Source organism: Pleurodeles waltl, chromosome 6, assembly GCF_031143425.1.
Source record: "Pleurodeles waltl isolate 20211129_DDA chromosome 6, aPleWal1.hap1.20221129, whole genome shotgun sequence".
In the NCBI taxonomy this organism is placed as follows: domain Eukaryota; kingdom Metazoa; phylum Chordata; class Amphibia; order Caudata; family Salamandridae; genus Pleurodeles; species Pleurodeles waltl.
Genome location: NC_090445.1, coordinates 1,486,018,708 through 1,486,046,300, shown reverse-complemented (window position 1 = coordinate 1,486,046,300; position 27,593 = coordinate 1,486,018,708). Strand labels below are relative to the sequence as shown.

Here is a 27,593-nt window from a genome sequence, read left to right as displayed (position 1 = left end):
GTGGGGTTCTTCTGCTGCTAGATGATTTTATTAAGTAAAAATACACCAACATAGTTAAAGTCAGATAAGGGGTACCAAAAATGTTTATTTTTTATTTTTTTTGAGGTTAAGGTATAGGGTGCTGAAAAATAATACTTTATGGTTAACTGAATTCTAGGTATAATTACTGGCTGCTAGATGATTTCCAATTGTTTTGTGATGCAGTTTCCTCTCTAGTCTTGTTGTTTCATGAATGTACCCCTTTCCTGAGAGGGAGAGCCAGGTTCTGGACTCAGGCTATAATCCACCCATTTCCCCTTTATAACATTCAAAGGGGCAGATTGATAACCTAACCTCCTCGATCGGTCCAAAACAGGGAAAGACAGTTGAAGGGGTGATGGAGAGTGAGAGAGAAACCCTACCAGTAACAGGCTAATTACAGGAGAGTCCCCCTGCACATGTGGAATGAAAGAGGGTAAGGGAGGGTGAGAGATGTTAAATATGTTGTTTACTGGGAGATTTGTTTGGAGTTTGTTGTAGAACTCTAATAGTGTGTCAATTGCCTCTTTTGATAAAGTGTTGGATGCTCCCTTTTGGCAGCAAGCCATATTGATCCTGGGATTCCAGGATGTGGTGCTGTGTCTTGTATTCCTTTGCTCATAAGAAAGAGGTAAGCTAGGAATTTCTCTATTTTTAATGTTGTGAGGGTTATGGCATCCAGGTTTGCAGGAAGGGGGGCAAATGCATTGGTTAAGGTGAGTAATCTATCTAAGATATTAAGAATGAGAGAAAGTATCATGTATCATACAATGGAGAGTCACTGCAAACATCTTGGTTGAAACACTGAGTTGTGTGTCAGGATCAATCTTGGGGTGAGGGCTGTTTTACATCAGTGAGGTGCAGGTGAGGTTATTTTCAATAGGTGGGAAACTCTGGTGTAATCAGGGGTGGATTAGGGCAGAGGGTGAGTGTCTTGCTCAGGACTGGGTCGAGTACAGGGAGACAAGGTAAGTATTCTATACTAACCTGGAACTCTTGATGTTCAATATAGCGAATAATCTGAGTCAAACTGTCTCAGGTAAATGACAGAGGCTTGAATTACAATGCTGCAAATATTTTGAATGGAGATCAACACTTCAGCTTTGAGGCTGGGTGATGGAGATGATGAGAGATTTGAACCCTATGAGTTTCCAAGGAGACGTTTAGTGAAGAAGTGTTCCCAATAAGAGGGGTTGTGGGAGAAGATAATCTGGTTTCCCTATAGGCACCCCTTACAATTGCAAAAACAATGGTCTGTGATAAGTGTCTTTGGGTGTTCTTTGGACAATCTATGGCTTTAGTTCTTGCAGCCATTTTTAGAAGATAGATAATTGTGAAGCAGTTAGGGTTAGCTTTAATTATCATGTTTAACTTCCTTGAAGTTATCTGCTCTTAGACATGGAATAAAAGGGATATTGGTCATGAGGGCAAGCACTGGTGAAATAACATCAGGTCCATCCACGGTAACTGTGTAAGTATGTCAATGTCTATATGAACATAAGTTCTAGGAGAGTGGGGAGGGTCCTCATCAACATACATTCAGAGATGAAAATCAGGTGTGCAGAGTATGGTGGAAACTCCATGGGGGTTTAACATTCATGCTGGCAGTGAGATAAATGAGTTAAAGCCTCTGAGCTACAATATCTTTGGAGGTGGGTCAGATTAATTTATGGTGGCCTCAAAGCTTTACATTCTTAATGAGGGCATAGCTATTGTTTTAGTTTGGGCTGTTCTTTGTGACATCACCACTTAACTTCACACAAGTTATAATATTATAAATATCTAAGTTGTACTGATCTCCATGGCAGATATATGGGCATAGAGGAGGGGTTACACATTCAGATCTCTGTGTTAAACTCTTAGTTCTATTTTTCCTTTTTGGCATTATTCCAAATAATTGCAATGGAGGGTGGGACTTCCCCCAGCAGATCCAATTCCACAGTGCCCCAGCAGGCCCAATTCCACCTAGGAAGGGAGGGGACATTTCTCCAATTTGTGCTGACAATGCCTTATTTAAAAATATCGTGAATATTTCTGAAAGGGTATTTTATGTATTATACATATACAAAACATTATGTGCTATTACAAAGGCGCCCAGATTCCCCTTTTTATAGATGCTTTTGATAGATAAAACAACATTAATAAAATTCAAATGGTAACCTATATCTCCTATGGCCAAACAGATTTTTCATAATATCCAAAGAGATCTTTTTGAAGAATCTATAGTGAATTAATCTTTTCTGCGAGTACAGTCCAGATTTTATTTTGACATTCAAATGCAATAGATTTTTTATAATTCCGATATGATGATCATATAATGCGTGAAAGAACACCGACTTGACGGTATGGGTCATGCTCTAGAATATGCACCATATAAACCACATGGATGGCAGCTTATCCAGCACAGATATGTTGATCTGTCAACTACTGTGTCAATTTATCCTATGTCAGAAGGTTGGTAGTTTTAGTCACAGTGAAATATCCTTCCTTAAAGTGTAATTAGGATTGGACGGTTTTTACACAAGACAACTAACATGAGGCAAAAAAAAAAAAAAAAATTGAGAATTATACACAAAATATGTTTACACAAAACTCTGTAAAGGTAACTACTAGACAAAAATACCATTCCTTCATGAGAGAATTATATACAAAAATTGCTTTCTTTTTTTTTGCCACATTTTTAAATATGAAGTACTGCCAAAAAGGGGCAGTGCAGCACAGTGCAAAGTATACCTCACCTCAACTCGTAAAAAGATTGTTCCAGGTGATACATTTTCGGGCACCGTCACTGCATATGAAGCATTGGTGAAAACTGGACTGTTGTCATCGATGTCCAGGACGTTGATTGATAGGGTTATTGCCGAACTTCGGGGGTCGACTCCTCCATCTGTTGCATCTACAATAAGTTCATAAACATCCCTTGTTTCCCGGTCCAGTTTAACTGAAGTATAAATACTTCCATTGGAAGTGATACGAAAAATATTATTCAGATTTCTTAGGCTGTACCGAACCTGCCCATTGACTCCGGCATCAGCGTCTGTAGCCTAAAGGAAAACACAAACCCAAAATATACTGTCAATATTAGCAAAAAGCAATGGGTTGTATTACTGTCTAGTGAAGAAGCAAAGACATAGCTCTTTGAACACATCTTAAATTAGGAAAAGGCAAGGAAGAGCATTTAACATGCTGTTTATTAAATACAGTGGGGCATATTTATACTCTGTTTGCGCCGGAATTGCGTCGTTTTTTTTTACGCAATTCCGACTCAAAACTAACTCCATATTTATACTTTGGCGTTAGACGCGTCTAGCGCCAAAGTCCATGGAGTTTGCGTCATTTTTTAGCGTGGACACCTACTTTGCGTTAATGATATGCAAGGTAGGCGTTCCCGTCTAAAAAAGTGACTCCGAGGCATGTGCGCCGTATTTACACTCCCGGGCAAAATTCGCGCCTGGGAGTGGGCGTGTCAAAAAAAATGACGTCCAGCCGCTTTTGCGCCGTTTTTTAGTGCCTGGACAAGGCAGGCGTTAAGGGACCTGTGGGCTCGGAAGGAGCCCAGAGGTGCCCTCCCATGCCCCCAGGGACCCCCCCTGTCACCCTTGCCCACCCCAGGAGGACACCCATGGATGGAGGGACCCATCCCAGGGACATTAAGGTAAGTTCAGGTAAGTATTTTTTTTTTATTTTTTTGTGGCATAGGGGGGCCTGATTTGTTCCCCCCTACATGCCACTATGCCCAATGACCATGCCCAGGGGACAGAAGTCCCCTGGGCATGGCCATTGGGCAAGGGGGCATGACTCCTGTCTTTGCTAAGACAGGAGTCATTTTAATGGGGGTTGGGAGTCGAAATAAATGGCGCAAATCGGGTTGAGGCGATAATTTTGCCTCAGCCTGACTTGCCCCATTTTTTAGCGCCCAAGATCCATATTCCCCTACGCCGGCGCTGCCTGGTGTACGTCATTTTTTTCCACGCACACCAGGCAGCGCCGGCGGCTAACGCCGGCTAACGTCATTGAATAAATACGGCGCCCGCATGGCGCTTCAGAATGGCGTTAGCCGGCGCTAATTTTTTTGACGCAAAACTGCGTTAGCGCAGTTTTGCGTCAGAAAGTATAAATATGGCCCAGTGTGTCATAAAGTGGGTTGAACATTTTATAAGGGGGAACCCTTAGCAAATAAAAAAATTACTGGGGTTGGGAATAAACACAAGTCTCCGTGAAACTCTGCTCGGTCCATGTTAGATATGGCAACTGGTTTGTCCCAGAGGAAACGTTGAAGCAGTAACCATAACTATAAAGTCAAAAGACACGACACAAAAAATTCCAAACCAATTCAGTAAAATACACAACCATATATTAAGTAAAAATACACCAACATAGTTAAAGTCAGATAAGGGGTACCAAAAATGTTTATTTTTTATTTTTTTTGAGGTTAAGGTATAGGGTGCTGAAAAATAATACTTTATGGTTAACTGAATTCTAGGTATAATTACTGGCTGCTGGCTATGAATCAGAGGTCGACTACAAATCATATCAAAGATTTTGCCTTCTGACGTTGGGTCTGATTGTGATCTTGGTGGATGGAATACTCCGTCTCAAACATGACGAATATCCCGTCCACCGTATTGCAATCTCCATGAGCTAGATTGGGGTTGTAATACAGTGGACAGGACATCAGTCAAATTTGTGATGGAGTACTCCCATCCGCAAGATGGTAATCAGGGCCTTTGTCTACTTTTGGCAAGACAAAATTCTACAACAGGGAAAGGTCCGAGCCTAAAGCTTAAGTTCAGTACATCATTTTCAAGCTCTCGCCCAAGCTGTTGGTGCCAAAAGTTGAGAGCAGGCTAAAGCTGGTGTATGTAGCAGCTACGTTTCTGTGGTACTGAGATAGCTTTGCTGCCATGTCTCTAGAATTGATAACTGTTTTATTTCTCACAACCCTTCAGCAGAGCAAAGGTGAAAGTTGCACCTTAAAGGGACTCCCTATTGCTCAGTACCATTATTGCAAGGTCATGGTCAGTTTTCAGAGCAGCAAAAAGTGAGGCCACTCTGAGTAAACCTCTGCACCTTGTCCTAATTCGTGGCCACTTTTCTGTTACTCCTGGAAAAGTTAATTTTGGTCATGCCTGCAGACCTGAGGTCCTCGAGGCTGGCTTTAGGTTATTATGGGGGTAGAAGTATTGAAATTTCATGCAGTGACGCTTGGCAAGCCACCTCCTGTGCTGCATGAAAGGGTGGGAATGCACCATATTTAAAATTATTCGGTGCTTTCCTCTTCTTTCCTTGAGCTAGCGCACTTTTAGCCTCCTAGCTCCAATTCAGGTGTTACGTCATGGTGCAGGGGTGCCTAGAGTGCAGACAGAATTGTTTTTGTGCAGAAAGGGATACCTTCCTGCACAAAACAATCTTCAGATGCATTTTCCTCTTTCTATGTGTGCTGTAGAATGCATCACATAGAGAAAAAGGAAATAACAAACAGAAACAAATACATTTTTCCTTGTTATGCCTCACTTGGGAAGGCATAGCATTTTTACCCCGATACCACAGTCTAACAGTAATGGTAAATCTGGGAATGCAGCAAAATCCTTGGGTGAGTGTGTGGAACGCCCAAGCTCTACCCATGGAACACCTCCCGGGGCATTTTATCATGCCATACAGGGCTATGAAAGCCTTGAAATAACTAAAAATAATAATGTACACATTTTATATTTATAATGCCATAACATTACAGATATATGTGTGTGTGTGTTTTTAGGAATATGACAATTTCTATTTAGGGGACTCTTTCAACAATCATAATCTTTGAGGCGAAAAGCCATTGAAATATAAATACACATTTTGGTAACACAATTATGTGGTAAGATGTACACGTCATCCAGCCCTCTAGAGTTGTTGAATGTGCTGAAGAATGAGGGTTAATAAGACTGAGAATGTAACATGCCAAAAGACAAAGTTATATTGTTAGTTCTTTGTATTCTATTCTAAATGTATATATTGATTGCTTTCAAAATGGAAATGCATACAACTGTGTCCATGTTACAACAAAGTTAATATGTTTTTTACTCCTACCTAAGTAGGAATCTAAAAGTCTCAGGCCCTGTAAGTGAGGAATAATTAAATGAATGTGTATGTTGATTTCACAATGGGAGATGCTGAGAAAATGGAAATGATTGGATGAATAGATCATGTTGGTCACTACTACAAGGGGTTCCTATGTCAATTGAATGCAAATTAAGTAACAAATGAGAAAGTAACTTCATTTCAGTGTATGCTGTGTATAATTGGGACTGAACTCAATTGTGTTTTAATTTCCTAAGACAGATGGATTTTCTAAGATTTTTCAGCTAACGTTGTGTAAGTATAATCTTTTTAAACATAAGTGCTATGTAAGTTTAGTCTTTTTAAACATAAGTGATTTTAGGACGTTTGAAAATCACTTGTGTGTTTCTTGTATAGGATTGAGTCATAAAATGATTGTCTTTTATGTTTTTTTTTACCAGCCCAGAGGACATCAAGCGGATCATGGGATGAAATGCATTGGCTGGGTCTAAGTTCTCGGTATACTTGTGAAGAGCAAAATCATTCTTGTGTTTGTTGTATAGTATTGTGTCATAAAATGATTGCCTTTTATGTGTTTTTTTTACCAGCCCTGAAGAAGTCAAGCTGTTCATGGGATGAAATACACTGGCTGTGTCTATATTCTATGTATACTTGTGAAGAGCAAAATAAAAATTACAACTTTGACTCTACAGGAATAGTTTTTTTGACAAATTAGTCTGTCTCAACTATTAGCAATACCTTGTTCTTGCCTGGATAAATTTGAAAGTGTGCTAATGTTTACAGAGTGCTTTTCCCATCTTTATGAAGAGTTAGTTATTTTTCCCGGCCCAGCATACATCAGAAATCACCAGAAATAAACACACTGAAGTGATGCAAAGGTATAGGGTGGAAGCCCATTGGGCCAAAAGATGGCACATGGATCTCCATACAATTAGACAAAAACAAACTCACTGGCCCCTCTTGAAATAACGAGCATGTCAGCGATTCGAAGCAAGCTGTCTAATAGGTAAGGAGTATGCTAGGTCAGGTATCACCGATGAGAAGTTCAATCAATCACTCAGTCATTTGTAGACCACGCTACTCACCCGTGAGGGTCTCAAGGCGCTTGAGGAGGGGGGGAGGTACTGTTACTGCTCGAACAGCCAGGTCTTGAGGAGTCTCCTGAAGGTCAGTAGGTCCTTGGTCTGCCATAGGTGAATGGGGAGGGTATTGCAGGTCTTGGCCGCGAGGTAGGAGAAAGATCTGCCGCCGGTTGTTGTCTGTGGATGCGTGGGACAGTGGCGAGGGTGAGGTCGGCAGAGCGGAGCTGACGGTTCAGGGTGTAGAAGATGAGACGATCGTTGAGGTATGCTGGTCCAGCGTTGTGGAGTGCTTTGTTGGTGTGGGTTAGGAGTTTGAATGTGATCCTTGTGTTGACAGGAAGCCAGTGTAGGTCTCTCAGGTGGGCTGTGATGTGGCTGTGGTGGGGGATGTTGAGGATGAGGCGTGAGGAGGCGTTCTGTATCCATTGCAGTCTTTTCTGGAGAGCTGCTGTGGTTCCCGCATAGACAGTGTTGCCGTAGTCCAGTCTGCTGCTGACAACGGCCTGGGTAACCGTTCTTGTGGTTTTTGGTAGGGATCCACCTGTAGATTTTGTGGAGAATGCGGAGGGTGTTGAAGCAGGAGGATGAGACGGCATTCACATGTTGGGTTCTGGAGAGCGATGAGTCAAGGATGAAACCCAGGTTGCGGGCATGGTTGGCGGATGTTGGTGCGGCTCCCAGCGAGGGCAGCCACCAGGAGGTGTCCCAAGTGGAGAGGGTGGGGCAGAGGATGAGGACCTCTGTCTTATCTGAGTTTAGTTTTAGTCGACTGTTCTTCATCGTGTTGGCGACGGCCTTCATGTCCTCATGGAGGTTGGTTTTGAGGGTGGCGGGGTCCTTGGTGAGGGAGAGGATCAGCTAGCTGTCGTCGGCAAAAGAGATGATGTTGAGGTTGTGAGATCGGATGATTTTGGCGAGCGGTGCCATGTAGACGTTGAAGAGTGTCAGGCTGAAGGTGGAGCCCTGTGGTACACCGCAGATGGTCTTGGTGGCTTCAGATAGGAATGGAGGGAGGTGGACTCTCTGTGTTCTGTCGGAGAGGAAGGAGGTGATCCAGTCCAGGGCCTTGTCGCGGATCCCTGCGTCGTGGAGCCGTGTGCACAGGGTGTGGGGGCAGATGGTGACGAAGATGGCCGGGAGGTCCAGGAGGATGAGGGCTGCTGTTTCGTATTTGTCAAGAGGGTTCGGATGTCATCGGTGGCAGCGATGAGGGTGGTCTCGGTGCTGTGACTGCTGCGAAAGCCGGATTGGGACGGGTCCAGTGTGTTGTTTTCCTCCAGGTGGTGGGACAGTTGCCTGTTGACGATCTTCTCGAGTACCTTTGCCGGGAACAGAAGCAGGGAGATGGGCCAGTAGTTTTTGAGGTCCTTAGGGTCTGCCTGGGGTTTCTTTAGTAAGGCATTGATCTCTGCGTGCTTCCAGCTTTCCGGGAAGATGGTGGTCTCGAAGAAGCTATTGATGATCATACGGAGTTGGGGGGCGATGATGGAGCTCGCTCTGTTGTAGATGTAGTGCGGGCAGGGGTCAGAAGGAGAGCCAGAATGAATGATGTTCATTACTTTGATGGTGTCAGCGTCATTGACGTGTGTCCAGGAGAGCAGGAGGTTGGTGTGGTTGGGGGGTGATGAGTCTGAGGTGTTGGTGGCAGCTGGTGGGGTCTTGTTGAAGTTGAGGTGGACTGGATTACTCCTCCATGAACATCTCATTGCACATCACATGGCTCAATGCCACAGCGCTTTGTCTCCAGCAGCAAAAGCAAGTCTCTCACGTCCCTTGGACGAAATGCACATGCCAAAAATATCATAGATATGGGTCACTGATTCCACATTATCGCACTTGCGCCCATATTTATACTTTTTTTTTTTGCCGCATTTTCACAATTTTTTTATGCAAAAGCAGCGCAAACCTACAAAATATAATTGTACTTTGTAAGTTTGTGCCGCTTTTGCGGCAACAAATGACGCAATTGCGGTGCAAAAAAACTATTAATATGGGCCTTAGTATCTGCCCATCTCAGAAGGCGAGTTAAGGGAGCTAGCCTCAAGGTCTCCATTAACCCCTGTTGCTGGCAGGTCTCGAGGCAGCACTCCCGTCAAGGTCGCGAGGATGGTGTGCCTCAGAGCGGCTGATCCATGCAGCACCGGGTGACCCCTAGGTTACACAAGAGGGACTCTCACTATTTCCCACATTAGTGTGGGGGTGGGGGATGGGATTTCACCTGGCCAGATCTTTCTCACCTTCTAGAGCTCTGTGCTAGGCTGCTGTCAACATCTGGGCAATGCGCGCTCTACGGGCGACGAGAATGCAAAAACCTAGCAATTTCAAGCTAACATAATTCATGCATTATGTAGATATGCTGTTGTTTAACCTTTTGCATTGCAGAGTTTAATTCTGAAGACTTTAAGGTGCTTAAAAATACTGTTCATTTGTAATGTATTTCTGCAGGCATTCAAAGTGTGTCAGGGTGTGGTCCCTTTCCAGGGCCTTCTAGAAACTTCCTCTGCAGCATGCCTGGGTGTGGTTTGTGGGTTGGGCTAAGACTCTATAAAAGGGAGCCAGCCCAGCTCCACATGCTCACTATTCAGAGGTCCCGGTGCAGAGCACCAGCAACTTCCTGAGCTCCTGTTCAGGTGGCCTACTTTGATCTTCCGGTCCTCTGACCTTCATTATACATTGGTGATCCTTAATCAGGGCGGTAAGACGGAGGTTGGGCTGGGCCCCCGACCCCGTTATCAAGGACGCTCAAATTCTTGGGCCTAATTCTTGCATGATAAACAAATTACTCTTGCGCGTGTGAATGTGCGCTTGGGCGTTTCTTGGCATTTGCATGCTGTTATTCGAATCGGCAAGATGCGCGATTCTTTCCTCGTGCTTAATTCATGTTATTCATTGTGCGCTACCATTTCTTGACAGTTACATGGTGGCCTTCGAATCGGCAAGATGCGTGATTCGTTTTCTTGTGATTTAACCCTTGATATTCATTGTACGCTACCATTCCTTGGCAGTTACATGGTGGCATTCGAATCGGCAAGACGCGCGATTCTTTCCTTGTGCTTTAACCCTTGATATTCAATGTGCGTTACCATTTTCAGGCATTCATATGGTGACATTTGAATCGGCAAAACGTGCGATTCTTTACTCGTGTTTTTTAAACCTTGATATTCATGGTGTGTTATCATTTCCTGACATTCACACGGTGGCCTTCGGATCGGCAAGATGCACGATTCATTTCTTGTGTGAAATTCATGTTATTCATTGTGCGCAACCATTTTCTGACATTTACAAGGTTGCATTCGAATCAGCAAGATGCACAATTCTTTACTCGTGTATAAATCAAGATATTCAGTGTGCGCAACCATTTTCTGACATTTACAAGGTTGCATTCGAATCGGCAAGATGAGCAATTCTTTACTCGTGTATATATCAAGATATTCAGTGTGCGCAACCATTTTCTGACATTTACAAGGTTGCATTCGAATCGGCAAGATGAGCAATTCTTTACTCGTGTATATATCAAGATATTCAGTGTGCGCAACCATTTTCCTGGCATTTACAAAGTTGCCTTCAAATCGGTAAGACGCGCGATTTGTTTCCTGTGCTTAATTCATGTTATTCATAGTGCGCAACTATTTCATGACATTTACAAAACTCTTGTGGAAATCCGCGATGTGCGCAATTTGTGTTCTGTCATCCTAAAGATCTAATGTGATATAATTCTGGACGTTATATTCTATGTGCATGTAGGGTCTTTTGGTAAAATTCCTATTATTTTCTAAGGAATGTTTTGGAGAGCCTTATCCTCATGTAATGAGGCCATGTTTGTTCTGGGACATTGTTCTGGAAGGTTCTTGTATTCCTAGAACAGTATGTTTTCAATTCATGAAGATTCCATATGAAACACTGTACTAACCATTTTGATTCTTTTCCAGGTACCTAGATTTAGTAAGGTCTAATTAGAATCTAGTTCTAGGCCATTCATGTTTCCTTAGTTTGTGGTATCATTTCATGTTCCGAGTATCACTGAACTCTAGACTTAACAGTGTGTTATTTCATGTTTCAAGAATCACTGAACTTTAGACTCAACAGAGTGTTATTTCATGTTCCGAGCATCACTGAACTCTAGACTCAACAGTGTGTTACTTCATGTTCCGAGTATCACTGAACTCTAGATTCAAAAGAGTGTTATTTCATGTTTCAAGTATCACTGAACACTAGACTCAACAGAGTGTCATTTCATGTTCTGAGCATCACTGAACTCTAGGCTCAACTGAGTGTTATTTCATGTTCCGATTGTCATAGAACTCAGGACTCAATAGAGTAGTATTTCATGTTCCAAGTATCATTGAACCCTAGATTCAACTGAGAGTTTTTTATGAATCTAAATGTGGTTTTGTATCTGATGTTGTGTTGTTTAATCTTTTGCTTCCCACAGGTCTCCTTCCCAGCTGTCCCCTTCCTAATACCCTCTTCCCCTCTTGAACTCTCTTACCCTCTGTGATTCATCTATCAGAGTCTTGGAGCTGTTCAGTGGTGGACGTGTTGGGAACATGTGCAGACCCTGAGGATCTGGTGACTCTGACAGCTGCCATCTTGGTCAGCCATGTGGCCACGTTCCTCTGTGCCCAGGAACTTAAGAATCTTCAAAGGTGCCTACCCTGTCACAGGTATTTGTTAGCTGACACCTGGGCAAGGCCTTCATTCATCCACCTTATCAGCCAAGCACCCATCCCTGTGGGACAGGAGCTCTCTCCCGAACTGGCCTGAAGTGACCACAGAAGAAGGGCTGCTCATTTCCTTGGCCACACCTCCAGGGTGGGCACATAAGCTCTGCTTAGGGGATGGAAGGTTGTTGTTGTTTGCAGTTCAGAGCACAGACCAACTGATGCAGTTCAAGAGTTAAAGATGCCCCTGAGAACTTTTTTCAGATCGGAAGAGGTATGGAGTCATACCTAACCATGGGCTAGTGCCAGGCATGAATATCAGGCATAACTGCTGCTGTGTATTGCACCCTGACATTTAGGGCAAAGGGGGTAGCTGTTGGCAAGATAGTCTATTACTGACTTGAAGAGAGGGAGAAGCTGTTATCTACCACGCTTGCACAACATAAAGAGTTTGCCCGACCACACCCACAAAGGTTTGACACTAGCCAGGGCAGCGAGGCAGGAAATTCCAAACACCTCTTGGGGTGGAAACCTCCAGAACCTTGTGCTGCTCTGCAGCAAGAAGGATTGCTAATCTATTGTCCTGTCACTCTGCTGCCCTGCAGTCTGAGTGAAAAAGACTGGACCTGCATGTTGAACCCAGGAACATTACAGTGACTCCAGCAGCTATTTGGTTGGACTCATGATCAGAGCCTCAGAGGCAGAAGAGGCTCCAGCCACCCTGAATCCAAACCCTGAACCCTGTCTGTTGTGAGTCTTGCCCCTCAAGTGGTGCCACCTCATGCCTGGAATCTTGGAAGTGGCCCTGAAGATGCTCTGCCATTCTAGGTGTGGTCCTGTGAGCAGAACTAATGCAGCACAACGCATCCCCTCGCAACCACAACAGAACAGATGCAGGACCATCCATCACAGTCAGCAGTTTAATCCGAACTGCTGCTGCACAATGCATCCTTGATGCAGGCCTTCACTTCGCAAGCCCCTCTTTGACGGTGTAATCCAAGATGACGCATGACTTTGAATCGCAGCCTCACAGCTTCCTAAAATCAGTAGGTGCATAATGTACCCTTGATGCTGGACTTTGCCTCACAAGCTCCTTTTTGACAGCATCCTCAACGACAACACAGGACTCTGCATCAAAGACCCACACTGCTCAGAGCCCCTACTGTGCGAAACACCTCAACATGAGATCTTGCATTGCTCTGCAAACCTAGATTTAAGGTTCTTTGTTCAATGGCCCAAACTTTGTCCATGCTTCCGGTCCATGCTTCATCATGGTTGGCCTGAACTTATGACTTTACCTGGTCCAACGTAACCTATAAACTAGTCACACCTGGAGTTCTGAGACATTGAACCAGCCTTAAATTAATCTTCTGGACATCCAAGCAACCCTGAACTCTGAGAGAATGATGATAATTGAATGTTCCATAAAAGAGCAACAGGACTTGTGAGCATTCTTGTCACTATTTCTCTTAAACTATATTTGCTTTTTTCTATTTTTCTTTATTTCTAAACCGTTTCTGGGCTGCTTTTCAGTACAAGCAAGAGTCTGTTTGGTGATCTCATCATGATGAGTCAATCTAGTCTAAACTGGCTTTCACATGGGTTATAGACACAATTTTAAGCTGAAAACTGAAGTTTAAGTAGCGGCATCACATATCCGTGCCCCTTTTGTATTTTTCCCTTTCTTTTTGGCTTGTCTCTCATACTTTCTTCAGGAACACTATGTTAATTTCAGTTAAAGCTGGAAAACACAAAAAGAGAGACGCAAATAAATGAAGGAAGCCTTAAAAGAGATGATAGAAACAGAAAAAGTGTCTTGAGACAACCTGGATAATTGAAAATGTTTAGATTTTTCCTAGAGATCTACTTTGTCACTACTTATCAGCTATCAAATGACCTATGTGGGCTTTCACAAGGTGTGGCTCTTTCTATATAGACTGTTAACAGATTGAGTGTAACATCTGATTTATTGGGTGATATTCTTTGTGTTTAGAAGGTGCTGATTCATGCATCTGAAAACATTACTGTTTTGTATAAGTGTGCCCACTGAACATTTTAGCACTATGTGTATGCTACAAGGAAGCATTAAAGAAGAAAGGAAACTCAGGGGTAGATATAAAAACTAATTTATGTCCAGGTAAGTACTCCACATAACTTGTGCAGATGATGCAGATGATGTCATAGATTTCTATGGTTTCCCTTTTGGGTTATTATATTTAATTGATATGCTACAGATGTTGAAATAATTTTTAGGCTGTAAAAGATATCCATGCAATTCACTTCTCCATTATTAGCTCTGCTGTCTTCAATACTAAGCTGCCTTTTAAAACACAGCTATGATAATATTTGGCATTATCTGAATCAGTCCCCTGTGGTAACCACAAAATAAATCACCGACTGACCTTTTCAAACAAAAATTTAATTTGATGACTCAAGTTGTATATCAGTCACCCATGGTCCTCGTAGTCCTAATGACACCCAACAAAAAAAACAAGGTTCATTAAAAAAGTAGGTCATAATATTTAATATTTAAATTTCACATGTATATGCTCTTCATCATTGTTGAGTGCACAAAGTAATCCCCTGACCCCTGAGCAATGGTAATATATAGCATACTGTGCTCGGGTGATTAGCATACATGGTTTATTTAATGCTATGTTTTTTTTTGTGTACAAAGTATATATGTGTGCAGTTTTAGCTGTAAATTCGACTTGGCAAGTGTGCCCACTTGCCTGGCCTAAACCTTCCCTTTTCTTACATGTCAGACACCCCTGAGGCACTAGGTAGCCCCAAGGGCAGAGTGCAGTGTGTGGTTAAGGTAGGACATATAGTAATGTGTTTTATATGTCCTGACAGTGACGTATTGCTAAATTCGTTTTTCACTGTTGCAAGGCCTGTCCCTCTCATAGGTTAACATGGGGGCTACCTTTGAATCTGATTAAAGTGTAGATTCCCTTTGGGAGCGGATGGACATGGGGAGTTTGGGGTCTCTGAGCTCACAATTTAAAAATACATCCTTTAGTAAAGTTGATTTTAAGATTGTGTGTTTGAAAATGCCACTTTTAGAAAGTTAGCATTTTCTTGCTTATACCATTTCTGTGACTCTGCCTGTTGTGGATTCCCTGTCTAGGTCAGTTTGACAGTTGGGCTGGTTGCACCTCACACTAGACAGTGACACAAAGGGAGCTGGGGTGTAGCCTGCATATCCTGATGAGCCATCTGTGCTAGGAGGGAGGGGAAGAGTGGTCACTCACACCTGAAAGGGCTGTGCCTGCCCTCACACAATGCTGTCTCCAACTCCCTGGTGAGTGTCTGGGGCCTGGCCTGGGCCAGGCAGGATTTCACATTCCAAAGAGACTTTACTTTGAAGTAGGCGTACTTCAAAAGAGAAATTGGGTATAAAAAGGGCACCCAAAGCCACAGACTTTAGAAACACTTCTGGAACCAAGAGGAACCTCTGCCTGGAGAAGAGCTGAATAGCTGAAATGAAGAGCTGCCCTGCCTGTGACTGTGCTTTGTGGAGCTAGCCTGCAGTTGCTGCTTCTGCCAGAGTAAGAGGGCAAAGACTGGACTCTGTGTGCCTTCCATCTTGAGAAGAAATCTCCAAGGTCTTGATCTAGAGCTTGCCTCCTGTTGTTTGAAGTCTCAGGGACACCAAAGACTTCTCTGTGCCAGCACCTGGAGTCTCTGGAGAGACTCCTACTCTACCCTGTGGTGCCCATCTAGTTCCTGGGACCCTGAAAGGAGAAGCTGGCAGCCTAAAGACAAGGAAAAAGATTGACGCAAATCCGATCTGCGGCTGAAAAAACGACGCGCTGCCGGCTCCGCAGCTGAGAAACGACGCTCGCAGGAAATGCGACTGAAGAATCGACGCACGGAGCAGGAGAAACGTTGTGCAGCATCGCTGACGGAGGCTGGGAGATCACAACTTGCGCTGCGGGGTTTTCGGATCATCGTGCGGCTGGATTTCCGACTCACGTACCGCCATGCAGAGTTATTTTTGATGCACACCCGCCCGTGCGGGGTTATTTTTGACGCGCACCAGGTACATTTTCACGCTAGCAGTGTTAGTGTGTGTTTAAAACTACTTAAAGACTCATTTGCATTTTTATTGATAACTTGACTTGTGTATTGTGGATTTTTGACGTTTTGTTTAGATAAATATTTCCTATTTTTCTAAACCTGTGTTGTGTCATTTTGTTGTGTTTTCATTAAGTTATTGTGTGTGTTGGTACAAATACTTTACACCTAGCACTCTGAAGTTAAGCTTACTGCTCTGCCAAGCTACCAAGGGGGTAAGCAGGGGTTAGCTGAGGGTGATTCTCTTTTACCCTGACTAGAGTGAGGGTACTTGCGTGAACAGGGGGTAACCTGACTGTCAACCAAAGACCCCATTTCTAACAGAGGGGTACTGAAAATACAAGACATTTCTCTGCTAACTGGTCCTGGTGTCATGACAACATGTAAAAGTAGTGCTTGGTTCCTCATGATATGTCTTCCTTATGACGAGTGGATGAATGAACTCATTCTGGAGAAAGTTTGGAGCCACATCTTTCAAATGACATGAGGGCCTTGCTGTCATTACATTGAAAGATGTGCCCTATTTCTGTCGTTAATGAGACATCGCAGGTATGTGCTACCAATACTTTGATGCTGTAAAGAATTTCATAGAAACAAAATGCATACATACAGAGATCTTCATTCTCCATGCCAGAGTAACTGCAATAAAAAGGCTCTTTCCTTCCTGTTTGTCTTCATGTTTCTGCACCAGACACAAAGTGCTAGTTGTGTCCAACAGTGTGCATAAAAACTTGTCCATGTCACTTCTAACTAGCTACTTTCATACCACAATTGATTTTTATGGTCCGGCTTGGCAGCACAGATGATGCCAGGAAATTATATGGCAATCACCAGGAGAAGGATTTGCCTCCGCCCACATGTTGGGAGCAGGAGTTCATGTTAATTTGGCAGACATTCTGTACTTCCACAAAAAAAGTGCTTGCCTGTCACACAGCTGTGAAAATTTTGTTAATTTATCCAGCTGCCTGAGCTTGAAATTTAAGGGGCGCACACTTGACATTATAATGCTATTGAAGTGTCTTAGATAACTAGATAATTTATGTTTTTTTCCCTCTGGCAGCAACACAGAAACACAGCAATCATAAAACTACATCGATTTTTAGGTTTGGTTTAAAAGTGCAACTGTCACCTGATCTTTTAATCTACACCAATATTCTATAGTTCTTAACTTCCACCCAAATACTTTTCCATATACAGTATATGCTACTTGGTTGTAATGCTTCACATTGCTGTGCAACATTCTTTCAGAGCAGACTTATTGGCATTGCCAATGCTTGTTTGAATACCTATTAATAGTGCAGCATTACTGGAGCCCACATGAGTGGATGACCCTCTGCATTACAGTTATGGTTGTATTTTACTAACCAATCGGCTTGTGAGGGCTTTTTTCCTGCTTACATTAGTTCTGCATGGAACCCTTGCTGCTCCTTTCAGTCCATTTAATACATTTATGTGCCTCAAACTGTGAGTGTGCGAATTGGTTAGGTAATATAAAAGTCAGGAAACAAGCTGCCCTTTATTTACACAATATCAGGCTGTTTCCCAACCCCTCGGAGTTGTCCACCACTAGAGTGTTCCCCCCTGCGGCCTATATTGTAATCTTACATGCTGCTTACATTAATTAAAGACTTCTAGAATTCTTAAAACACGCACTTAGTAAACATGTTCCTGTGGACACTAGTAGAGGTTTGCACAGAACAATGAAGGCAAGTGACATATTTTCTTGAACACATAATGGTCTTTTCGTGGTGTCACTCACATGTTGATTACTTGATTACCGGCACTTCCACCACATTAATATCACTATTTTTTAACCTTAGTAACAGTTTCTGCAACAGCATATGCACAGACCCCCATTTCTTCATAGGGCACCTCAGCTATTGAAATATAGAAGCGTTCATAGTACTCTAAAAATGGCTCACGCAGTTCTGAGTAATTTTTCTTAACACGAGCTATGCCATTTCCTAGCTCCATCCGTGCACCATATTTATAAAATGACGCATGATGCACTAAGGAATGGCTAGCGTAAAAAAAAAAACGCTAGCTGGGGGGGATGGCATTAGATGGAATGGCGCCAGTGGGTCAGAAATGACGTTAGCCTGGTTAGCGGCAAAAACTCTGCCGCTAGCCAGTCTAGTGTCATTTTCTGACGTACAAGCAGCCCAAAAATTACTCTTTTCTAAGTTTAGACAGGAATCATGCCCAACACGCCAATGCCCACCACAGGGGACCAGTGTCCCCTGGGTATGCCCTACATACCCAGTGCCAGGCAGGGGGCCCCATGTAAGGGGCCCCCAATGGCAAACCACACACATACACAAACTTTGACCTGCAATTGACCTGGGATGGGCTCCCTCCTCCTGTAGTGTCCCTGTGGAGTGGGTGGTAGTTTTGCTGGGGTTTGGGGAGGGCATCTTTGTGCCCATTCCATGGTGTTCCACCATGGAAATGGGCCTACCTGCACTCTAACGCCTGGACTGACCCGGATGTTAAATAATGGCGCTAAGCGGTCTTAGGGCCATTATTTAGGTCTGCATCCTCCTGGCACGTTATTTCTCACCAGGAGGTGAATATGGCGATAGGGGGTTAGCGTTGTGTTTAGGACGGGAACGCCTACCTTGCATCTCATTGACACAAGGTGGGTTTGCGCATCCTAAACATGGCGCTAACTCCAATATTTTGACACTAGACGGGTCTAGCGTCAAACTTTAAATATGAAGTTAGGGTAGCGCTGCTTTAGCATCAAAATAAATGGCGCTAAAGCAACGCTAACCATCCATAAATATGGGCCTCTGTATTTGGTTGTTAAAGGTCATATTTGAGAAAGGTCTTATCGGCTGCAAACATTCTCGCTGATTTTAATACAACTCCTTAGGCACATTGTGCTTTTTCTGATAACATAAAACTTGCTTTTCTGAGACCAGACTATACAAAAGTGAGTGCTGCTATTTTTGGTCTGTGTTCCTTTACACGCTGTTGTTCTTTAGAATCGTACTACATATTTGTAGGCATGTGTTACTGTGTTCCAAATTTTTTTTAGAGCTGTGAATGTTCTTATAGGACAGGAAATCAATGTTGGCTTTTGGGCAGGTGTTGCAATTGCTTTCTTGAGGCAATATATTAAAAAAAAAAAAAAAAAGTAGCTTGCAAAAATCCAGCTCCGTTTCTGCTACAAAAATTATAGAACTACAGAAAGACATTCAAAATGTGACCTTCCGGCTACCATAATATCATATGACCTAGACAAATAAAATGGCATAATCAAAAACGTATAATAATAAATGTATAATATTACATTGATAATGCCACTTAAAATACATCACTGATACACGCCTTCTTGATGCAATAGTTTCATTTGATTCCATATTAGTCCATTGTGTAGCAAGCTCCTGGCCAACATATTAATATATGACTTCCAGAACGATCATTAAAAAAGGTGGAACCTCTTTCTTAAAATTTGAAAATGCTGTTGCCGAGTACACGGGCAACCTAATAATTTATTATATGTCAGAATATGAAATATTGCTTTTATGTCCCGATCGCGATCACATTCCCTAAACACCAGCGTGAACTGCATTCTAGATGCTGGTCTGTGATTTGTTAAAACGCTAATTGAATGAAAATGCACTAAACTCTGTTAGCGTTGCTGTTTGTGCAAATAGTCTCTGATGATCGCACTAAATATAAACCCTTTTAAGATTCAACGGTTCAGTAATACATTATCAGCTGACATAATGAATTGAACTGAGGCCATCTTGTAAACAAGCTCTAGGCTGTGTACCCATTATGTACTGCGGTTTCCGTCTGCTACGAGGCATTTTACTATTGAAATAAGAGACGGATCAGGATTCCTTCTGTGATATTGCACTTTTGGGATCTGCTGAGTTTCTAACGCATTCAAGAAGGGCACTTCGTGCAATGCATAGCGTGGCTCGTGTTAATACTATAGTAAACTGTACTGTTCCTATGTATTCTCCTATTAAGGACGGTTTCAGGGTTGACAAAGTTCCTTAAACAGGTGGTGACGGTGGCGGCGTCGGGGAACTCATTTTTGGGGTTTCCGGTACATATTTTTCGGCATAAAACGTTTATTGAGAGAAAACAGGGAAAACACACACAAAAAAACGAAGAAAAAATAATGAAAGAAAAATCTTCACAAAGGGAGAAAGCAGAAACCTGCAAGAGTAATATAAAAGGAGCAGATTATGCCCGGTAGTGAATTAATAAGTATAAAGTACATTTAGGGCGTAGCAGGCCTGGTATTGGGATCGCCAAGTTTAATTGCACCAGTCTCAGGTTACTGAGCAGAGTTTCGGGCATGGGCACTCTCTTTTACAAATTTAGCACTGCAAATGATGTGGGATACTATTTGCAGGCGGACAACTGTGATTCCAACAGGAGTCCTGCAAGCACCCCAAAGATCCCCACACATGGGGCTGACATGAATTTGGACCTCACATGCCAATCCAAGGATGCAGAATGACAAAAATGGCTCTACATCAGAGAAGTGCAACACCTGCTTGCTGATGAAAGAAAAGGGTACTTCTCCATTATATGGACAGTCAAAGACTAAAATCAACATCCTTGGAAGAACCAGCTACCCTTCAAAGTCCACATGGGCCGACTGCAAAGCTTTAAAAAATGGATATGAGGCCTTGGAAGATCCACAATAAGTTAAATGCCGACAATCCACCCTTGGGTATTCTTTCAGGACCAACAGAGGTTCTAGCAAGCAGAGTACCCCTTCACAGAAACTGACTCTGTGGCACTTAACTCCTAATTTAATTAGTAAAGCACAACTGTCACCTAGCAAGCATCCTGGCGCTAACATAGGGACAGGATCTGCGAGAAAGATAACAATATCCCAAAAGCTGCACAGTAGTTACCACCAGCAACTGCCAAAGCTGTAAAGTAGTTACAACCACCAATTGCCACAGCACAGAGGGGCCGTCCTCCCGAAATAGCCTCGGGGGAATAGCCTGGTCTTAGCGCCTTTTGAAAGTGCATCAGATCAGGTAAGAGTCTCAGGGTATCTGGAAGATGGTTCCACAGTGAAGCTGCTTTAATCATGAAAGCACAAACTCCAGTTCTGGACTTCCTTAATTTAGTCGCTCGAACCAGATTCAAATTGGCACACCATAGATTCCTACTGGGGGAGTACCAATGTATTTTCTTTTGTAGAGGGACTGGATCATGTGTATGCAAAGATTTATGGACAATAAATAAGGATTTGAACACAGTTCTGTCTTACTGGGAGCCAATGTAGGTCTTTCAAGGCTAGATATGTTGCTAATCTTCTGGACTCACCTAAGGCCAATTTGGACACCACTGTTTGGACTCTATGGAGCCTGTTAAGCAGGTAATCAGGGGCACCTAATAGGAAGGAATGACAATAGTCCAGCCTACTCAGGATCACACTACAGATTTCCAGCGCTTTAAAAGAGAAAAGCCGCAAGTGGAGAATCTTGCACTATGCACAAATTAAACAAAATCATGTGCACCAGTCTTATTTATGTGAATTTCAAAAGTCAACTTCTGATCAGAAAGCACCCCCACTTCTTCACATCATCAGCCGCGACTGGGGACTCATCAGTTGTCGCAGGCCAAAAGGTTAGTGGCAATGTGACTGGAAACTTATTTGCAGAGCAACAAAGAAACTCGGTTTTGTCCCCATTAAACTTCAAAGCATTTGCTCTTAGCCACCCCACAATGTCCTTTATACAAGCATGTAAGGCCTCAAGTGATAACCTTTGAGTGCCCTCCAAAGAAATAACCAATTGGTTATTGTCTGCGTAATTCACCAGACTGACCCATGAGATTTAATACGTGAGATTAGTGGGCTCATAAATAAAAAGCATAGGGCTGATGGAGGAGCCTTGAGAACCCACATGTGATAGGACGGCAGGAGGGATACTGCCTCCTGTCTATCTGACAAGCATGACTGAAGCCATTTAGCGGCTGTACCCTTCTCTTCAATCATATTCAACCTAGCTAGAACCATATTGTGATTTATGGTATCAAATGCAGTGGATAGATCTAAAAGAATCAAGACCACTTATTGACCATTATCAACCCTTATTCTGAGCTCATTCATAACTGTGAGAAAAGTAGTTTCAGTCCCATGCCCAGGTCGAAAACCAAACTGTTCCTGTCCTAGGATATAGTTCCTTTCCAAAACATCAGAGAGGAGCTTACTGACCCATCATTCCAGGATCTTCATTTGGTAAAGTAGAAGGGAAATAGGCCTATAATTACTAAAGACTGCTGGGTCTAGCAATGTTTTCTTTAGAAGTGGTGTCATAAGAGCATTTTTCCATGTTGCTGGAACCAGGCCAGTTCATAAGGAATGGCAGCAAATTTTCCACAGCGCTGGGAGTCTCAATTTGTGAACTCCTTCCAAATCCTGTGTGGCAAAGGATCAACAGGTGAACCAGAGGATATAGATAGCACTATGGGTTTAAATTCATCCAATGAGGGGCAATCAAGGTGATCTAACATGGCTGCAGGGGAGAAACACTCAGAGCGGAATGAAGTGCTCTTTCCTACATTGTTTACATGGGAAGTGCTAAATCCCAAGGAGGTCTGGTTCGAGTTATCAATATCCGTGATGATTTTATTAATCCTATCCTCAAAATTAGCCACATTGTAGCACAGTGAGAGGCAGGAATAGGATAGCTCAGGCAATCCGGTTGAAAAAGTTAGCACATTATGCTGAACACTTTCTTTGCACTGTTAGGTGCAGCTAAAATGGCACTGTTGAAATATTCAGCCTTAGCAATTTATTTGTATACTGTCTTAAGGCTGTCTTAACAGTGTTCTTGTCCTCCTCTTTATAAGCCTTCCGCCTCTGTCACTCAGCTTGTTTGCAGGTAACTTTCAAGGCTTTCAGCAAGGTGTTAAACCAGGGGGCACAGGGTTTCCCAGTCAGTTTCACTGCGAGAACATTAGCCAACTTAATTAAAAGTAGGCCAGAGAGCTGTATGTTGATTCGCGTGGGATCTAGGTACCTCCTACAAAATGTGAGAAGGATTTCTTAAGGATCAGAATCTGGCATCCGGTAGATTGGGTTGGTTTCTGTTTGCGCAGTACAATCATATCTTGTTGGTTGGTTGACAATCACATTCTTTGATGATCTTTGCCACAAAAGCCAGTCAGCAAGTTTGGGGGCTTACCTGTGGGGATCATCAATGCAGGATTGATGCAAGCAGTTGAAGGCTACTCAGCCCTACCGAAGGAGGAAGTGGTGGTCAATGGATGAAATGTTCTCACAATTGCTCCTCTGATATCAGGCCATCCTGCATTGGTTCAAACAGACACATGCATGCCCTGGCTTAATATCAACAGGCAGAAGGGCATTGAAGGGCCACCCTAGTTGTCATGGCCTATGCGCTGTGTTTCTCTGAAGAGGCCAACCTCATGTCCTTGTAGGCACTCCTCCCAATGTTTTGTTTTAAATTCTAGATAGAGGGGGCATGGACTGTGGATGTTTTTAGTTTATTTACCCTTGCCAAAAAATCTTCTGAAGACAAGCCCCCTGATTCCAACCCTCCGACATGTGCTAAGGAACTTTAAGTGGATGATTGTGTGATTGATCCTAGTTGTGCTGCCTATGTCCATAGGTTTTCAACTTGCTCCAGCTGGCAGTGACAACTTCATTCAGTCTTCCACTACATCATCCTGCATTGAAAATTCCTTTTCCCCTAAATAGAACTCTTGCTATGTTATTCCTGTCAGCTTAGAGGTTGAAAGGTAAAGGTCCATCAGTTGTAATGCTCCACTTAGTTAGACAATGTAATTCTGTTAGCTATTAACCCTTTAATGCTGGCAAGTTTTTCATGTTGTAGGAGGCCTTTTGCCTTCCAATGAGCATTTCTGGAGTCATGTCGTACATCATTCATTCTTCAATTCATGTGGAAGGGGTTTCTGAAGGGTTTATCTTTAGCTTTCCGAAAGTGTTAGTGAGTAGCAATAATGACCTCTTGGGCTCCTAAGTATCATTTTCAACTCTGGAGTTGCTGAATTTTTGGTTGCCCTATAGCTTCACTCTACCCAGGCCATTGTGTGAGTCTTTTTCTTTTCTCTGATTGTTAGACTTTTCATCCTTGGCGTGGTCTCCCTTAACTTTTTGCCTCTGTTTCCCAGGTGGTTGATGTGTGCTGGACTCTATTGTTGCTGTTTTTGTTACTCTGGGCACTTTATCACTGCTAACCAGTGCTATAGTGCAAGTGCTTCTACACAAAATGTGTATGTAATTGGTTCATCCATGATTGGCTTATTTGATTTACTAGTAAGTCCCTAATACAGTGCACTAGCGGTGCCCAGGGCTGTAAATCAAATGCTACAGGTCATGGGCACCTCTAGTGCACTCTAATAGGGACTTACCAGTAAATCAAAATCTGCCAATAATGGAAATCAAATTACACATACATTTTATATATAAGCGCACTTGAGCTCATGAGCCAACAACATCCTCATTTTCTACAACTTCAACTAGTGAGCCCTCTATTCCTCTCTGTCCTGCAACTCTTCAGGAGTCAGACCCTTCGCTGAGAAACTGCTACCTGCCCTGGCCTGGAGATCCTCCCGCCAGACAGAACAGGCCCACCCACAATACCACTGTGAATACTCTGCACCTTATCCTCCTCCTCATCCTCATCTCCTGTGTTCCACTCAGCTTCCTTGGCTGCCACCCAGGCCCTCAGTGCTTTTTGCAGCTCCTCCTTCCTGGTTGAGCTCTTAATGGGGCAGGCAAGATCCTCACTGAACTGTTTCAATTGTGCCACTGTGTAACTCTCCAGTTTCCCTAAATCAAAAGCAGCTCCAGCTGATGCATCTCCAGACTGAGATATGGTGAAAAAGTCAACAGAAGTGCAAAGTTCCAAAGGCAGAATACAAGTTTCCAATGAAGTTAAAAAGTCAATCAAGGATTACCTCAAAATGGAAGTAGGGAAAAAATAAAAAAAAAGAGAAAAAGCTAAACCACAAGACAAGTAGTATGTGGTCACGTAGTGGTCTGCACTGAAAACAGCAGTGTACACTTAATCACTGTATGTCAAGTACAAATACAAGTCCAATCCCAACTGCCGGGTAAAGAAAAATCACCCTCAGTTAACCCCCGCTCACCCCCTTAGTAGCTTGTCACAAGCAGGCAGGCTTAACTTCAAAGTCTAGGTGTAAGTATTTTTACCAACACACACAGTAACTTGGTGAAAACACTACAAAATGACACAACACAGGTTTAGAAAAATAGGAAATATTTATCTAAACAAAACAAGACCAAAACGACAAAAAACAACATACACAAGTCAAGTTATCAATTAAAAAGCAAAAAGAGTCTTAAATCCTTTAGTAAACAGTAAAAACACTGTTAGCGTTAAAAAGTACCTGGGTAGTGTCAAAATAACACGCATGGACGAGTGTGCGTCGAAAAAGGTTAGCGATGCATTGATTTTTCACCCGCTAGCGAGACCACGTGTCGTTTATCCTCCTCCGGTTGGGTCGGCGATTGTCTTTTTCTTCTCTGCAGGAGAGCGGTTCATCAATCCGGGCAAGCACTCGGGTCCGGATGGGCTAGTGTTGTTTTTCCACGCCCAGCAAGGTTTGGGCCAACATTCCTGCCGCACGGTATCAGCAAAACCGCGCAACGTGAGTTGCGATGTTATCAGCCTCTTTCAGTGGGTGTTGCGCATCGTTTCTCCAGCTGCGTGCATCGATCTTTCGAGTTTCGATTTCTGCCGCGAAGCCGGTGGCGTGTCCTTTTTCAGCGGAGTCTCAGAAGGAGTGTCAATATTTTCCCTGCACGGCGGTCTGTGAGTGGATATTCAGTCTTGGTCTGCCAGCTTTATCTTCCAAGGCCAAAGGAAATGGATAGGGCACCACTTGGCAGAGCAGGAGTCTCAGCAGAGAGTCCAGGTGGTGGCAGGAGGAGTCTTTGTTGGCCTTGAGACTTCAACAACAGGAGGCAAGCTCATGACAAGCCCTTGCAGATTTTTTCACAAGCAGGAATGCACAACAAAGTCCAGTCTTTGTCCCATTTCACCAGGCAGAAGCAGCAACTGCAGGGTAGCTCCACAAAAGACAGTCACAGGCAGGGCAGCACTTCTCCTGAGCTCTTCAGCTCTTCTCCAGGCAGAGGTTCCTCTTGATTTCCAGAAGTGATCTAAAGTCTGTGGTTTTGGGTGCCCTTCTTATACCCATTTTGGTCTTTGAAGTAGGCATACTTCAAAGGAAAGTCTCTCTTGTTTGTGAAATCCTGCCTTGCCCAGGCCAGGCCCCAGACACACACCGGGGGGTTGGAGACTGCATTGTGTGAGGGCAAGCGCAGCCCTTTCAGGTGTAAGGGAAATCAGAATATGCAGGCTACACCCCAGTTCCCTTTGTGTCACCGTCTAGAGAGAGGTGCAAACAGCTCAACTGTCAAACTGACCCAGTCAAGCAATCCACAAACAGGCATGATCACTTTCTAAAAGTGGCATTTTCAAACACACAATCATAAAATCAACTTTAAATAAAGAAGTATTTTTAAATTGTGAGTTCAGAGACCCCAAACTCCAGATGTCTATCCGCTCCCAAAGGGAATCTACGCTTTAATCATATTTAAAGGCAACCTATTAGAGGGATAGGCCTTGCAACAGTGAAAACCAAATTTGGCAGTATTTCACTGTTGAGCCATATAAAACACATTAGTATATGTCCTGCCTTAAACATATACTGCACCCTGTCCATGGGGCTACCTAGGGCCTACCTAAGGGGTGTCTTCCATGTAAGAAAAGGGAAGGTAAGGCCTGGCAAGTGGGTACACTTGCCAAGTCGAATTGGCAGTTAAAATCTGCACACACCAATGCTGCAGTGGCAGGTCTTAGACATGTTTACAGGGCTACTAATGTATGTGGCACAACCAGTGCTGCGGGCCCAATAGTAGCATTTGATTTACAGGGCCTGGGCACCTCTAGTCCACTGTACTAGGGACTTACCAATCAATCAAATATGCCAATCATTGAAATCCAATTACACATAAATTAAAACAGGAGCACTTGCACTTTAGCACTGGGTGGCAGTGGTAAAGTGTCCAGGGTAACAAAAGCAGTAAAAACAGAGATTAGCACAAATCAACAACCTGGGAAACAGGCAAAAAAGTTAGGGGAGACCACCCCAAGAATGCCAAGTCTAAAATATAATAAATAAATGATAGATAAATGATAGATAACATGGATCCATATGACACTGTGCAAGTAATTGAGAATCGCCCTGTCCTAAGTAACTTAATGGTCTGGGCTCTATTTAGCAGAAATGAGGTGAACCATTTCAGTGATGATTTATTAATGCCAGCAGCAGAGGAACAGTCAAACAAGATGTTAGGATCGACTGTGTTGAATGCTTCTTAAAAGTCCAGTAAGATCAGGGCATTATTCTGACCATTATCTAAGTTTTTTTTTTAAAGTTGACTAAAGACCAAAACTGACACAGTGCTTGCTATGAGCGGGTCTGAATCTGGTCTGAAACTCATCTGAAGCACAGAGAGGCAATTGTTATGTTATTCTGCAAATGATTGCTTGAGGTCTGGGTTATATTTATTCCCTCAGCTTAATGGTAAATGGGAGTGGAGAGTGCAGATGAGGATTCTTACGGTCAGTAGAGGGGTAAGTACATTTCTCTTTAAGATGATGGAAACTTCGCCTAGGCTCAAAGA

At 43.2% G+C, this 27,593-nt stretch overlaps 1 protein-coding gene across 1 annotated transcript in view; it reads right to left on the bottom strand.

The window, feature by feature from the left end:
- The window catches only part of PCDH15 (protocadherin related 15), a 2,681,631-nt gene that overhangs the window by 767,986 nt on the left and 1,886,052 nt on the right, over positions 1-27,593 (bottom strand). The window contains exon 19 of the mRNA XM_069240977.1: positions 2,757-3,062. Within this exon, the coding sequence (XP_069097078.1) occupies positions 2,757-3,062 (306 nt within the window). The remainder of the gene's footprint in view (positions 1-2,756; positions 3,063-27,593) is intronic.